Source organism: Carlito syrichta, unplaced genomic scaffold, assembly GCF_000164805.1.
Source record: "Carlito syrichta isolate Samal-C Ts95f unplaced genomic scaffold, Tarsius_syrichta-2.0.1 Scaffold313373, whole genome shotgun sequence".
In the NCBI taxonomy this organism is placed as follows: Eukaryota; Metazoa; Chordata; class Mammalia; order Primates; family Tarsiidae; genus Carlito; species Carlito syrichta.
This window is the reverse complement of record NW_007257469.1, coordinates 7,226-24,442: the sequence shown is the minus strand read 5'-3', so window position 1 is coordinate 24,442 and position 17,217 is coordinate 7,226. Positions and strand designations below refer to the sequence as shown.

The following is a 17,217-nucleotide window of genomic DNA, read 5'->3' as shown; positions in this document are numbered from 1 at the left end:
AAACTTTTTTTTTTTTGAGATGGAGTTTCATTCTGTCATCCAGGCTGAAATGCAGTGGCACGCTCATGGCCACCGCAGCCTCGACCTACTGGACTCAGGTGGTCCTTCTGCCTCAGCCTTCCAAGTAGCTGGAATTACAGGCACGCGCCACCATGCCTGGCTAAGTTTTTGATTTATTGTAGAGATGAAGTCTCACCAAGTTGCCCAGGCTGGTCTTGAACCCATGGGCTCAGGCAGTCCTCTCACCTCGGCCTCCCAAAGTGCTGGGATTATAGGAGTGAGCCACCGCGCCTGGCCACATACTCTAAACTTTAGGAAGTTATCAGTGGCCCACAGAGCCACCTATCTGCTAATTTAGATGGCAGGAACTCAACACTGCTAGCACTCTGCTGGCACTTCAAAGGGATGCATTATTCCTCATCTGAGAGTGTGTGTGTGAATATATATTTTTTAAAATTTAGATCAGTGTGTTTAGGACGATACCGACTTCTATAGAGCCAAGGAGATAAATAGTCATGATGGAAATGTTTACTAATGTATACCAAAATGCTGAAATTGCTGAATCGATTTTTTTATTTGAAAATCAATCATCTATAGTATTATTGCCTAAACTTTCTTCTTAGATTATACAGTATAGTGGTTGGTACTCAGTGTTGTAAAAGTTTAGTCCCTAGAGTGTTTTATAATTTCTAGTTCCTTTCTTTGAACTGTTTTGCATTTTCTTAAATGTGGGAGTGTCTGTCAGTTACTTTCAGTCTATGATTCAGTGATTTTCATGATCATGAAATCCTAAGACTTGAGTATTGGAAGGTTTCAAACCTTCTGGAAGCTCCCTCCATAAACAGTGCCCTTGCAGCTGCTCCGGTTATCCGAAGATACCACACATCCACAGAGAGGCTTCTCTACCCTTTTACAATTCTCATGGCAGCCTTCCTGATTTCTCTCTGAGACCTGGGCAGCCACTGCCGTTTCTAACATCCCTCATCCTAGGAGATTAAAATATTTGATTACTCGGTGAAATTAAGTACTTACTCTTCCCAGTGTCTTACTCTGCTCCTCCTTACTTCCCACCCCTTCCTGTTTCATTCCCTCCCCTTTTTACTGTACATTTTTCACTTCTAACCCTGGAAACCCTCTTTCCAATGCAAATGGCTCTGCAGCTTCAACCTTTGGCAAAATGCTTTCTTCACCTCCTGGTTGTAGAGTTCGGGGGACATTGCTACCCTCCAACTGTCTCTGGTGGCAGTCTGCATTCCTTCCCGCTGCCCAGTGGGGGTGAGATTGGTGTTCTCCTGGTTCCCCATTTCTGCTTATAGGCCAGCCCTTTTCAGCTGCCTGTCATTCATCTCTGTCACCGTCAATCTCTTACTCTTGCTTTCAGTCAAACAGCTCGTCTATATTAACACCCATCCTCAGTTCCTTTCCTTCATCCTCACATAGGGAGCTGTTTTAACGAGGCTCTTTCATCCTCCTGTGCCCTTGACTGCATCTTTTCTGGGGGACTTTGTTTTATTATTCATGTACCTTGCCTCCTCCTTGTCTTTGTGTTAAACTATCCTAGCCTAAAAACATGCTCAAATCTCTCCTGTTCAAACGAGAGATAATCCTGTAGTCTCTTCCCAGCTATTTCCAATTTCTCTTCCCTCCTTTACGTCCAGATTCCTTAAAAGAGTGGTTGTCACTGGTTCTTTCTGCCACGGGTAATAATATCGATCATGTCCTTTTCAAAGTGTGTACTCTCTTAACATGCTTCCTCTTTCTTCTTTGTGGCCTCCTATTCCGCCCCCATGTTGCTGCGCCCAAGGTGTCTGTGCTTAGACCACTGCTATCTTGCGCTCTACCGAAGTGAACTGATGCACTCATGTCTCTGGCACTAACTGCTGTATGCCTTGGATACATATCCAGTTGCTTGGTGAAGTTTGACTTAGATGGGCGTCCCACATTCTGTGTGACCAAAGCGGTCAGGACCTCATCTTCCCTCATTCTCACATCACATCTCCGTTCTGTGTTCTCTGCTTGGGTTTGTGGAACCACTCTGCCATGTCCTGCATCCAGTCTGTCACCATGTCCTGGGGATTGTTTTCCTCCTAAATGTTTCTCCAAGATATTGTATTCTCTCCATCCGAACGACCTGACTACCACCTGCTCATCCTCTTCTTTGTATCCCAGCTATCTACCTGTCTGTCCCAGTGTATTGATTATTTTTCCTTAAGTTTTTTTCTCCTGAAATCAATTCATTACAGATTCTGAGTGCTAAATCCGACCATGGCAGCTCCCCTGTTTAGAAGCGTTTCATGGTACCTAAGTTCCTAAACAAGGCGTGCGATTCTTCTTATGACTCGGCCTTGAGCCTTTCTCCAACCTGTCTTGTACTATCCCCTTACTCATATTTCAGTTTAGCAGTCCTAAAGTACATGACGTTTCCCCATAAACGCAACCGTTTCTCATCCTTGTACCTTTCCTCATACTGACCCACCTGCTTGAAATATCAGTCCCCTTCCGTTCCTTGATCAGCTCCTCTGTAAGACTCAGCTCAGGTACCAGCTAAGGCAGCTTCTTGAGTTGGCTTCCCACCCTACGAGTAAGATTTAGTGCTCTAATAATGATAACCTATACATTGCTCTCTCAGCATAATTAGCATGTTAGTTTGTAATTACGTTTGTGTGAATATCTTTCCCAGCATACTTATGAACTTCTTGAATCCAAAGACTGTGTCATCAGGAGCGTTTCATCACTAGTGTCAAATGTAGCACTCGTCATATGTGAACACAGATCCTTTTATTTTACAGAAGAGGAAGTTGAGACTCAGAGTTTATAATTTCTTTAAGTGATTAATTCAAAATGAAAGTAGCTGGATTTTTAAGAAACTAGTTTGGGAGGGAATTTAATAGGGCATAAACATACACACACTACTGGTGTGTGTCTGCTATAGTATGTCTCCAGAACTGTGAGAAATAAATTTCTGTTGTTTTTAAACTACTCAGTCTATGGTATTTTGTTATAGTAGCCCAAACAGACTTAGACAATATCATAAGAAACATTAGCTCATGTGTTCTTATTCAAGCGGAATTTAATCGGATAAGCAAATGATATCCATAGAATATTGATTAGGTAAGACAATGGAGGAGCTTGATTTTTTCCAACCAAATGGTGCTGATTTCTAACATTCTGAAACACTATAATCAAATACCAGGTATTTTAAAATTATTCTTTTAAAAATGCTGACTTATTTTAAGTTGCAGTGTTTATTGCATTTTTAAGAGCATTGAATATTGTTTATCGCCCCCAGATTCTTACTAAGAACTAAATTCTGTTTTTAGTATTTCATGAATTTGTTTTCAACCAATCTGTAAATACTTTAAGACTACTTCCAACTTTCTTACCTGTTTGTTATCTCTCTCTCTCTCTCCCCTTCTTTGTTCTCCTCTTAATTATCATCAACAAACTTTACCTCCTCAACTGTGTTGAGGGCACTGGGCCAGGCGCTGTTTTTATGTATTACAAAGAAGAGACGCTGTGGCTTGAGTTTTTTCTGATGGCCTAGTGTAAGATGTTTATGCAAAGTGTCAATGGAAACAATTATCTTAACAGGATAACACAGCCTATTTTGCTTAGAAATGTCCTAATTTCCTGTTTAGGTTATCCAGAGGTCAGGTAGGGATTTCTTTTTGTACTCCCATAGTGCAGATTCACATCATGCAAGCGTTGTAGGACTTAGATCACAATCCATTTAATTCCAGTGGCTGCATTTATCTTCCCAAGAAAATGAGTCCTTCCCTGCTGTTTTTATATGGTTCTTTTTGTATTTTACGCTCTAACCTGCAGTCAAGGGGTGATGCCCGTAGCCGGTCACCATGGCTGCTGCCAAACTCAGCTGTGTCTTGAAGCTCCTCTGTCACCCCCTTGAAGGTCATGTGGATACCTGCATTAGCCAGAATGGTGCGCCGTTGTCACTGCTACCCTGTCTCAGAAATCTGTTATTAACTAAGCACTCCCGCAAGCATCAGGCCCCAAACCAAGCCATGACTACATGCTGTGAACTCCTGCCTTAGGGAATCAGCTTCAGTGTAGTTTGATAACTGCCCTTTTTTTAATGTTTAATTATGCCTTGAGGCTATGGAAAGACCACATTTATCTGTTGAAACAGACTAAGCAGCAAGTGTTCTGACATGTTTATCGTGCAAATTATTATACCTGACAAAAGGTAATTACATATACAATCAGGTCTGGAAGTAAATGAATAATTAGGGGTTAATAAATTGTCTAACATAAGAGAAATGCCTTTTAGATTCAAGAAAAGTAAACTCAATACATATCTTTTTAATTGCTTGAACAAAGATTACAAAATCTATTATAGGATTTGAAAGAAATGAGTGAGGCTACCAGCCCTCTTGAATACAAATACTCACCAGGATATGGTAAGATTGTCTTTAACAGAGACCACAGAGACTCACATTTTCCCTGTTTCCATCATGCTAAGTATAGTAGTCTGACTGACTTTGCCCTCCTGCAGGAATCCAAGACAAACGATAAAAGGTCTGTGTTTATACTCTGGGACATAAAACAGAGGCATTATCTCTATAAGGCATAATATAAGGCAGGTCTGAAATGTGGTTCCCACTTCACTAGAGATTTCTTGAAATGGCTTGAGTTCTATTTTAAAGCAGAGATGAGAAGATGCCTTTGGGGTCTGAAGTGTTTAGTTTTAATTTTAATTCAGTTTCTTTTTAGTGTTTATAACTAATGGCAAATTACAAATATTTGACTTGCTAAAAGTTTCGAGTAAAACATACATGACTACTTCTATTGAAGACTAAATTAGTCCAGTGATTACATTCTCTATGTCTTCTTTTGCCTTATTTTAAATCATAACCACTGAGGCAGAGGTGTACGTGACATTACCCACGGAGAGTCTTTCAAATTTAGAAAAACTAGTTATTCTCTCCCCCTTGTTTTTCTTAACAATTGCATTATAACTGGGCATGGTGACTCACGCCTGGTAATCTCAGCACTTTGGGAGGTGGAGGCAAGAGGATTGCCTGAGCTCAGGGGTTCAAGGCCAGTCTGAGCAACATGGCGAGACCTCGTCTCTATAATAAATCAAAAAAACAGCCAGGTGTGTGGGCGCATGCCTCTGATTCCAGCTACTTGGAAGGCTGAGGCAGAAGGATCACCTGAGCCCAGCAGGTCGAGACTGGGGTGACCATTAGCATGCCACAGCACTCCAGCCTGGGCGACAGCATGAAACTCCAACTCAAAAAAAATTGCATTATCAAGGAGTACATAAAGAAGCTCCAGCCTGGCTGGCTTCCTTCATTCAAACAACTGCTGTATCCTGGAGTATAGACATGTCTTTCTTTGTTGCTCAAGTTCTTCCAAAGTCAGTTCATACAAACAGATCTTATTTCTTCATAGCTTCAGTGGAGCAAAATGACTCATCAGAGAGAACTGAAAGTCTAGTGAATATCACTCATCATGAGTTTCCAGGTTTGATTTCCTTAGTTCTAGAAGTCTTTGAGCTTCATGGGTAAGGTCATTACATAACTGCCTGTTATGTAAGTATAGAAGATTTTGTAATCAATCTGGACAGAAGATTAAATGTATGACCCAGGAATGTTTATTTAACATGTTTGATGGTGGCATCCTTGGTTTACAGAAGTGATCTCAGGAGCAGAACTTTGATTGTGAAATATTTTAGTACATCCTATAACACAAATTTAATAAAAAATAGACTAGTCTGGCTTTCAGAATAATTAAGAAACAGTACTAAAAAGAGATATTTTAATTATTACTAGTTTACATGTAAGGTAAATGACAACATAGTCATATTAGCACATAAGATATAGATTCAGGCCAGGTCCAGTGACTCACGCCTGTCATCCCAGCACTTTGGGAGGCCAAGGCAAGAGGATTGTCTGAGCCCATGGGTTCAAGACCAGCCTGGGCAACTTGGTGAGACTTTGTCTCTTCAATACATCAAAAAATTAGCTGGGCCTGGTGGCGCACACCTGTAGTTCCAGCTACTTGGAAGGCTGAGGCGGAACAATGGCTTCAGCCCAGCTGGTCGAGACTACAGTGCCTGTAAGCGTGCCACTGCATCCCAGCCTGGGCGGCAGAGTGGGCTTTTACTCAAAAATAATAATAAGTAAAAAAGATATGGATTCAGTGTAGACTTAAAAAATGATGTTTCAACAGGTAACACATGCCATTGCCATTAATCTCAACAAATATTTAGTTGGTGCCTGTTGTATACTAGGTTCTGAACCAAATGTGAAGATACAGATATTAAGCAAAACAAGCTTTGAGGGACTTACAAAATACATTGTTGGGAGGAGGCACTTCAACAACTGAGATAATGGAAAGAGACAAGGGATAATAGAAAGAGACAAAGATAGCTGCAAATCACTCAAACTAAAAAAGGAATTCTTGATATTTGCTTTTTAATAGCTAAACAAACTAACCCATGATATCAGTATATCCATATGTGTGTGAAAATATACTGTGATATAGATATGTGTAAGATACTATGAGGACACAAAAGCAACAATTAACCCAACCAAGGGCTTCTGGGGAGGCCTCCTGGGAGAGATGATTCCAGACTTAAGTCTTATGGAATGCGTAAGGGCTACCTGGGTGGAGAAGGAGAGGAAGGGAGACTCTGCAGAAGAGCCTAGAAGGAGCAATGTGACGGGAGAGGAAGCCAAAAGGTTGACCTGGATAAGGTGCAAGATAGCTATGCATATGTTAAGGAACTGGGAGGCCATCAAAGCTTTTAAGCAATAAGTGGCATGATCAAATTTGTGATTCAGCTGGGTCTCTCTAGCAGCAGTGTGGAGGTTGGCAGATCTGAGGATCTGAAAGCAGGAGGCAGAGGAGACAGGCAAGACCACAGGCCCCAGGGAAGAGATGGTGATGTCGGCACTAGGACAGCAGTGGGAGAAGGGGTGAAAGGTGGGAGAATGGAAAGACAAGAAATCGATAGGAAGTTGAATTGGCACAGTTTGGGAATAAGTTAAATGCAGGAGTTGTGAGAGAGAGGAGTTCGAGCAGATTGAAGTCAGAGTTTTGGTTTTGGTCATTAGGCAAGCCCTGCCACTTCAAGTGTGACCTACCTTTCAATACCAGGAAGCTCAATGAGTCACTCTTGTGACTGAAGGAATACAAGACACTATGGATTACTCTGATCAGTTAACTTTAATAAACAGCCAACCACACACACGCGTACATATGTATTTGTATGCTATTTTAGCCATGATAGTGACCCAGAAAATTCAAAATAAAGCAAAGACAGATGTCTATAAATCTGATTATGTAAATTCTACTCTGTGTCTCTTTTCCAAGTTCCAATCCCACCTAGCAGTTATATAGGATTACTCCATTAGCTTAGCACCACAAATATTTAAGAGCGTCCTGCTTTGGGGGAAAGGTGTACAGTTCACCTGAGCAAGGCAACTGGAAGAGGCCAGCGCCTATAAGCAGCCTCTCCACACAAGGTGGCTTGGGAGAACTGACTCAGAGCAGGTTTGGCACGTGGGATATTGAAGAAGGCAGGCTTGGGTGAGGGTGTGTCAGATCCAAAGGCAGCAAGAGGGCAGTTCACTCCTGAAGGCAAAAGAGTGAGGTGGCTGGAGGGGCAGCCCTGTTTTGCTGCTTTATGGTTTTCCCTAAGCGCCTTCCTTCTCGCTGCTGCTTAAATTCTCTTCTGTGCAGCATGCGGTGTTTTCAGATGCTGGAAAGGCAGGAAAACCCAAGCGCTATAAACATCACATAGAGCTCATCATTTGATCTCGCCATAAATGTAGGAAAAGGACTAGCATTTTCCTACAATATGTCTAATTTAGTACGACCAATTTTTCTTGGATTCCCAGTGGCTAATTACTCAGGATTTGTTTGAAGGGCAAGTATTTCTTCCTTTAAGCTGTGTTAGGGTTTAGGATTGTTGTTATTGTTTAAATCTCTGAAGCACTCTAGCTCCTAACCCTTTCCTTAGCTTTGTTTTTTGGAGGCCAAGGAAAAATGATCCCCTGGTTTACTTTTGGAATCTGCAAAGCAACTCTGAGGTCCCAGGTGGATTTAGTGTTTGGAAAAGGGAATTTGGGGGACTGGGTTGACCCTGAGCCCCCAGGTCACTGTTCACGTTTACAAAAGCAAACCTGGTATCCCCAGTTGCTTTTCTCTTGAGGTTGGCTTAACTTTATTTATCTTCTGTCTTGGGTCACTGCCCCTGAGGTGCTTCAAAAGCAAAACCCAAAAGACCCAAAACAAAGAAAGCTAAACCAGATTCAAGGAAAAAATGGCCTGGCACTGTGGGTTCACTTTTACAAAGGCGAAAAGTCACTTCCAGAGTTTCATAGAATGGTTTTAAGTCTGCCTAGATTCCTTGTGTCATTTGCACAAAGTGATCTCAACAGGTCTGAGACCCCAGGTTTCTTGAGCGCAGATCCAGAGTGAGTCTGTAGGATGGGAAACTGTCAGCAAGCTAAATGGGTTGACACAAATGAATTCCTCAGCAATTCTGAAGTGATCCAACGATTCTGAGCATATCAATGGGACCACCCATGCAACCATCTCTTCCCTTAGCTGAACTTTTTGTTTGCTGGACACACACAGGGAGTGCTGAGGAAGTGAAACTTACAACTCACTTACAAATATTGGCATACACCCACTTTATGTTATCAGATTAGTTATGAAGGGTATTTTTGAGTCCTTGGTGAAAAAAAAGTGAGGTTACTAATTTCAGATAATCTTATAAGTCATGATGGGATAGAACTGAGGCACATTATTTTGCTATTCATTTTTATATGATCCATACTTTGCTACTTCCCAGAAGGATTTAAGGTGGAATTATTTTACTTGACTATTGGAACATACCCATTTCTAGAACTTAATACTAATTTTCATTATCATATGCCTGACTTTATCCTTTAATAAGTAACTGTAAAATTGCTTTTGGGTAATCTGGGGAGATTTTTGTTTTTGTTCAAGTTTGATCTACATCTTTGAACTTCAGGTATATGTGTTAACTAATAAATTCATCTGTTGAGACCATGTCTTACTGTGTTTACAAGACTGAAAGAGATTTTGTGTGATTAATAACAAATGTATTATTTGTGCACTGCCATCTGAAGGAAGCAAAGCTTGAGGTAGAGAGGTGAGATTTTTCATAATTTGGGTTTTACTGTTAAGGACACCATGCAGCCCATGAAATGTGACCAGTTGTAAGAGGCAGTCCACAGGGCAGTGACTGTTGGGGCGGAGTGAAAGGGGGTCAGTGCTGGGACCCGGCAGTACCCCATTTCCTTTTCCTTCCTGCCATGCTCGGACTCCAGAGCAATCAGGGCCCTAGGTCCTGGTCAGGAAGGGCACTCTAGTCTCACATGATGTCAGGTGGGTCCTACGAATGAAGTCCGCATTTGAGGTTGCATCCTTCACTTCAGTAGAACTGCATTTTAGAAAGTGAAAAAGGACCTTTCATTGGGATGGATGATGGACACTGGTAGACCCTTCAGAAATATCAGTGCTACTTTCCTAGGAAGATCATTCAACTCAATTAACATGAGACCCAGTGCTCTGTTATGAGGGAAGCTGTCCTATTTATCAGTGCCCCAGTGAGCACCTGGGAGAGATGGAGGGAAGTCCGCTGACTGTATCCAGTTGCTGTAGTTTGCCTGCAAGCCAACACTGGCCTTTGTCAGAGAGCTATCAGTAGGAGCTAAAGGAGTCTGTAGGATGCTCTGTTTTAGCTCCCAAGTAAACTTGGAATGGTGGTCTGTTGTCATCTGCCAATCAGTTATTTCTTGAATCTCTCCTGAGAGGTTACACCATACTGGACACACTTTATGGGTTTGCCTGCCTCGCTTTGAAGGTTGTTTTTGTCTACTTATTCCAGCAGTATTGTGCATTTGAAAATTCCTTACACATGGAAATGAGAAATAAGAATCTGAGATCAGTATATCTGCTGGCCCCATCTTTCCTCTCAGCCTGCATCCATGCACCCTTTGGGACACAGACACTGATATGACACTCAAGTCTACAGCCACTGATTCATGGACAGAGTAGTGAGCATGCAATCACCAGCTTCAGCAGAAATTAATGTCTCCATCTTACTCTGTGTTAAACTGGTAGTAGCTTCCTCATGTGTTACCGTAGTTTAAGTCACTAGGATTTTGTGTGAACGGTTTAATTTCATGTTAACATCAAAATATTACTTTTTTGTTAACTGCTTCCTCACTTACGTATAATGTAAGCTCCTTGAAGAAGGGATTTTGGCTTGTTTCAGTACTGTATCTCTGGTGCCTAGCACTGTATCGAGCACGTGATAGGTGGGCATTTGATATTCATTGGATGAATAAATGGATCTTGTCTAGAGCCTTGGCCCTTATAGCCACATTGGCAATGCATTCCTTAACCACTAATCTGCAAATTTCTATAGATACTTGTAAACTAATTGTGTACAGTACATATTTCTATAAATATTTCTGTGAAGCTTGAGTGTAAATATGAAAGCATATAGATTATATTTGTCTCCATATGGCCAGGTAGGTTAAATTTTGTGGCTCCTATAATTTCTGGTGACTTGCATGTTTCATATCTGACGATATGTTAACATTGTAAGCTTAGTGTTTATCTAGGAAAGTCTATTTTTGTCCTGTAGAAGAGTCAATTCTGTATTCACAGTTGGACTTGGTATGGGTTTTTAATTCATTAAGTAGGCTCCTCCTCTCTCACCTGGGGGTAAATCAGCCTAAAAGAAAAAGAGTCTTATTTGAAGACCTCTTCCTCTCCCATATCTCAAAGGTCACATTGCTAACGCCTTCTGGAAAGAAAGGGAGATTATAGCCAGTATATTAAATGGTTACTTTCTGCTGACTGTGTGCATTGCACACACACACTTATGCAAACACATACACCTGAAAGAGGAATCCTTCAAAATTATGCTTTTGCTGACCACTGTGTAAGGAGTGTTCATTATTGAAATGTATTTTAATATTATAAGCATAGAAACCTTATTTTTAACTGTAGCATTAACACGTCTGTTGTATTGTAAAAATGAAGAAAATGACAATAACTCTTAATCCCACTACACAAATAAAAATCATTCTTTTTTAAAATTATAATTATTATTTTTAGAGATGGGGTTTCACTGTGTTGCCCAGGCTGGACTCTAACTCCTGGGCTCAAGGGACTCTCCCACCTCAGCCTCCGGAGTAGCTGGGACTGTAGGCGTTTGCCACCATGCTTGGCTTATAGCACCCATTCTTAACGTTTTCTCAAATTTTCTTCTAGCCTTTTTTGATGAGTTTATATGTAACCTAAGTAGCAACATGCATCATAAATATTTTCTCAAGTTATTTAAAATTCTGTGTAAATATTAATTTTAGTAACCACTTGATATTTGTCATACAGATATACTTCACTACTTAACCATCCTCTTAATACTGAGATTTAGACTGCTTTCAGTTTTTTGATAACATAGGTAACATTTTTTAGATTAATATCTTTGTGCGTACATTTTTATCTACTGTTTCCTGGAGTTACACGCCTAGAAGTAGGATTACTGAATCAAAGGGAATGGCCATTTTTATAAGGTTCCTAATCACATTGAAGAATCACATTCCAGAGAAATTTTACCAGTTTGTATTCTTACCATCCAAGTGTTTGAAGGTATTCTTTCCTTCTTGTGCAAGGAGGGAAAAGTGTACTTGTAGCCAGAAATGTTAACGTTCTGTGTTAAAAGTTACACAGAACTTGAAATAAGTTCCCTTTTCTTTTTCAGACAGCATATTCTTCAACACTATCTCTGTGTAGTTTCTGTACCAGTATTCACCCTTTGGTGTGGCTTAGAATGTTTTCTTGTCCGAAAGAAAATAGAGAGGCATTTGTAGTTAGTATTTTCATTATAGAATAGTCTGCCTTTTGCAAGAGTCTCTAGAAATAACAGTAAATTGGATGAGAAAAGAGTCAAACAAGGAAAAACTAGTTTCTTGTAACGTTTCTTCAGGTGGGTTGCTCTTGTATCCGATGAATAAATGCAAATGTTTCCCCCATTTGAAAGCAAAACCAATGGACCCCTTACTTATCAAGTAAGGTAAAACAAAAAGAAAGAAGAATATAAAAACGAAAGGAAGGTAGTAAGTAAAGCATTTAGCTTTCTGAAACAATTCAAATGGGGATAGGAAGTTGGTTTTAAATGGCTTAAAGGGGATTAGGGTTTTAAAGTTGGATAAAGAGTTTGGTGCTTTGGTTTAGGCATGGCATTGCTTTTAAAAGATTACTTCCATATTTGACAATGATTCTAACTGGAGATTATAAAGTAAATAGTCAATTTTAAGACACCACGGGAAACAAGACGGTTTCTTTTTTGTTGTTGTTTGTTTATACAAAATGATCGCCTAGAGTTAACAGGCTGAATCCTGAACCCTTCGTTTCATGATACAACTGAGGATCTATCACCAGAGAGAATTTCCAGCAGATGTTGTTTAATGCACTTAATTGAGATTATCTGAGCTTTTGGTTTAAATTACTTTGGAAAAAGCCTAGGTGCAAACAGCTTCTCTGAAAGGTAAACATACATCTCTGAGGAAAAAAGTTCAATTTAAGTTCTTTAAAATTCTTCATGCAGGTAGTAGCACCAACCTTTATTAATTAAATTTGGGTACAGATTGAGTACTGTATAAAGACAAAACCTCTATACATCTGTATGAGCATTAATACAACAATGTTTTCATTATTTATAATTATTTGAAAACACAATAAAGTATTTTATTAGAATGTTTTTCCCTGGCAGTTTTAGTAATCTCAAAGCAAAAAGTGAATGGATGTTGTTTTGGTTATAAAGCGCTTTTAATTAGGTTTTTTTTTGTTTTTTGTTTTTGAGTTGGAGTCTCACTCTGTCGCCCAGACTGGAGTGCAGTGACCGCTCCCGGCCACCGCAGCCTCGACCTGCTGGGCTCCGGCGATCCTTCCGCCTCAGCCTTCCAAGTAGCTGGAACTACAGGCGCACGCTACCACGCCCGGCTAATTTTTTGATTTATTGTAGAGATGAGGTCTCGCCTACCCAGGCAGGTCTCGAACCCTCAGGCTCAGGCAGTCCACTCACCTCAGCCTCCCAAAGGCGCGGGATTACAGGCTGAGCCACTGAGCCCAGCTTAATTAGGTTTTTAAAGTGAATTTTCGTGCTCTGTTCCATCTAAGAAGCAAGTCCTATCAAAACAGACCAAGAACAGCATGCACATAACTTATGTGTTAACTGTGGGTGAATAATCCAGAGTCGCCTTCACTTTCCCCCATCTTCCCAGCTCCTTGACCTGTTTATGGTGTGGGATTGGTCTACTTACCTCGCTGATTATGGGCAGCCAGCTTCCAAGTACCTTCGGGTGAATCCAAATACGGCCCTCACTCTTCTGGAGAAGTGAGTATTATTCTGAAACTTTTTTGGTATAACATCGTCGTAGCATTTCTCGACTCAGTGACAAAATGACCAATTAGAGATTTCCATCAAAAGAGAAATGTCAAGATGGAATTTAAATCTCAGTCCATTTTAATGACCAACAGATAAGCCTTTCTTTCTTGCCCTTCAGAGTTGATGTTAGTTTCATAAGCAGTTGCTATTTATATTAATGTGAACAAAACATTTTTCCTTTTGTTTCATGAAGTGCAGAGTTAATTGGCCTTAGAAATATGTTTCCCGGGGATATAAGTAACAATAGGAATTTTTTTTTAATCAATAGCCTAAGAAAGAAGGTGTTTTATAAAACATGGCTAGGAATTACAGTGCTATCTAAATCTTACCCTTATGGATTTGGACTCTTTGTAGGGAGAGAAATGTGTGATTTGAAGGAATAATATAGTCAAAACGGAGGTAATTTACTGGTGCATCTCATCCAACTAAACATAAACATAGGCGTTTCTACTCCCTCATTATAAGGCAGACTTGTTCTTCACTCAATCATATTAAGTATCACTATTAAAATGTTCTACTTTTAAATTAAAATTGTATATTATTTTCCCACATTTCAAAATGTCTGTGGTGTGTTCGATTTGAAAGGACAAAAGAAGCTGTTTACAATAAATGCAGACTTATTTTACAATGCCATGAAACACCACTGAGGCAAAAATATTGCTGGTTTAAGTTTCTAATGCTATTTTTTTCCTTGTCTTCCTGTGAATGTGATTAGCAGTTCTATAGAGGGTGTGTATTTTAGCATACTTTATGGAATAATTCTAGAAAATAGTATCATAGTAGCAAACTTGCCATATTTTAGATTTACATACTAATGCAAAAATCCTGCTTTGTATGATGTGAAATAAGGGTTCTATGTTTTTGTGTGGTTGCTATCTGTAAGTTTATTAGTACCTACTTTCTTTGAAGTATACTTTTCAAGCACTGGATTAGTGTGAGATAATTCAGAGCATGCCCAGATATTTTACTTGTGACAGCACAGCTTTTAATTTCCTTTTACTAAGCTTCTTCATTCACATATGTTTCTAGGATGAAGGATACTAGCAAAAAGAACAATATATTTGCTCAGTTCAGGAAGAATGATCGAGACAAGCAGAAGTTGATAGAAACAGTGGTGAAGCAACTGAGAAGTTTGGTGAATGGTATGTCCCAGCACACATAGACGTCACATCACTTGCACTTAGTGACAGACACCAAAGCCATGATTCAACATTGATCTCGAACAAGCACTGGTCAGGATGCAGTAATTTGTTTACAGAATTCAGAAGTACAATAGAGAAAAGATATGAGGGCTTAAACATGAAATAATAATAGATATCATTTGTATGGATTTTTACATAATTAAATACTATTTTATATATGGAAAATGTGACCTTTTTTCACTTTTGGGAGGAAAAAGCAAAGTGTAATATATAAATCAAATCAAAAATTGTACATGAAACTGATTACAGATACCTTGGAAAGATGTATGCCTCTACTCATATGTATTTTTTCTTCTATTTAGACTTGAATGATATTGTGTTTTCGACGGTATATGGTTTTGGAATGCAATCAGGTCTGATATGGGAGTATTTTACCGTCATTTTCTGACTTTTAGCTTATATTTTTACCTCAGTGTGAATTAAATAGACTAAGATTTCTAATTCTGCTGATTCTAAGGGGGAAATGGACAAATCTTTAAAGCTCCCTGAAATCAGACTTGATTTAACTCAGTAAGAATGTGAATTATTTGTTCTACTTGGGTAGTTTAATTTAATCGTTCTGAATATGAACAAAAGGTTTTGGATTTTCTACAGATGCTGTGTTGTTTCTGTTCATCAGGGTTAATATTCTAGCTATATTGCTTGTAGCTGACCCCATTCTAGGATCGGTTTGGTTTGGTTCAAGTTGAAAGAGAGGACAGGAACTTAGTGGGGCTGACCACTTCAGGTGCAGTGCGTGCTGCGGTAGATGCGTTCCTGCACGGAAGCTACCACGGGGGTCAGGTTACTTCCTTCAGACAGCAGCTCTCCGTGCTGTATCCTCCTGTGGGAACAAGCCAAGCCAGACGAGCTCTGGAAACCTACGCAAATGTGCATTTTCCTCTGTGTAAGTTACCGTGGTCCAACTGGCAACATGAATTGAGCCTTTCTTTCCCCTGGGTTGTCTTCATGCTGAGTACTCCTTCCCTTTGCATTTTCAGGATTCGTGCCTGCAAGATACTATCCCTGACTCTGTAAAATAAGTGTAAAGAATTCTGTGTACATCTCTTGATTTTGTGATGAAATATTAAAAAGACTGAGCAAGTTAAAAAAAATTTTTTTGAACTAAATGAAAATGAATTTACAACTTTTCACAATTTGTAGAATGCAGTGAAATCAGTGCCTAGAAGAAAATTTACAGCATTGAATGTATATGTGAGAAAATACCTCTTTTTTTGCACAATTAGCAGCTCTTTATTTGCAGTTTTCATATGTACATGGAGGTCCTGTTTGTGTTGCCACTTCATTATGATCAGCTACACTTTAAAAATGAGTATGCAAAAGAGGTTGAGGCCATTTTAAAACAAACACCATCAAAAATCAGAGTTACATACTGTACTTTCCATACATGATTAATTTTTCTTATACTTTGGTATCTGGTGATCTACTGGTTGAGGAAGAAAAAAGACCTCTTATCAATAATATAATGTTCACGTTAGGACCCTAGGAAGAGAACAGCATATTAAATACCAAGTAAGCAGAAAAATTAAAGCTAAAATAAATTAAATTGAAGAGAAAATCAATGACATCAACACCTTGTCCTTTGGAAGATAATAAAACTGATAAAACTCTAGCCAGTCTAACTAAGAAAAAAGAGAAGAAAAATGACTCATAGCAGAAGTGGAAAAGTAAGCATCATTACAGATCCCATAATCATTAAAAGAACAAAAAGATTATTATTAAAAAACTTTATGCCCACATATTTGATAACTTAGATTTAATGAAACAATTTTTGCTATTGTGAATAGTGCTGCAATAAACATGCATGTGCAGGCATCTTTTAGGTAAAATGATTTGCGTTCCTCTGGGGTTATTCCCAGAAGGGGGACTGCTGGGTTGTATGGAAGGTCAATTTTTAGATTTTTAAAAAATCGCCACACTGTTTTCCACAGAGGTTGTACTAGTTTATGCTCCCACCGACAGTTAGAAGCATTCACTTTTCTCCACATAATCAACAGCATCTGTTTTTTGAGTGATTGACGATGGCCATCCTGACTGGAGTTAAGTGGTATCTCATGTGGTTTTGATTTGCTCTTCTTTGATGACTAGGGAGGCCGATCATTTTTTCATGCATCTACTGGTTGCCTGTATGTCTTCTTTGGAGAAATGTCTATTCATATCTTTTGCCCACCTTGTATTAGGGTTGTTTGGTGTTTTCTTTCCAGCATGTTTGAGTTCCCTGTTAATGGTGGATGTTAGGTCTTTTGTCAGATATATAGTTGACAAATATTTTTTCCCATACTGTAGGCTGTCTCCCCACTCTCTTGATAGTTTACTTTGCTTTGAAGATGCTTTTCAATTTGATGAGGTGCAACTTGTCTATCTTATCTCTTATAGCATGGACTTTGGGGATTTTGATTAGGAACTGGTTGTCCATTCCATTTTCTATAAGGGTATCTACTGCGTCTTCTATGATTCTTATAAATTTGAGAATTTTATTTAGGTCTTTGATCCATTTAGAGTTTACTTTTGTGTATGGTGATAGGTAGGGGTACTTTCATTCTTAGCATGTGG

The 17,217-nt window shown here is 39.4% G+C and overlaps 1 protein-coding gene across 2 annotated transcripts in view; it reads left to right on the top strand.

The window, feature by feature from the left end:
• EXOC6 (exocyst complex component 6) overlaps positions 1-15,759 on the top strand; it is a 181,550-nt gene extending 165,791 nt beyond the window's left edge. For both annotated transcript variants that reach the window (XM_008070359.1, XM_021718726.1), the window contains 2 exons: positions 13,299-13,411; positions 14,492-15,759. In XM_008070359.1, coding sequence (XP_008068550.1) covers positions 13,299-13,411; positions 14,492-14,624 — 246 coding nt within the window. In that variant the 3' untranslated portion in view covers positions 14,625-15,759. The remainder of the gene's footprint in view (positions 1-13,298; positions 13,412-14,491) is intronic.
• The last annotated feature ends 1,458 nt before the right edge of the window (positions 15,760-17,217 follow it).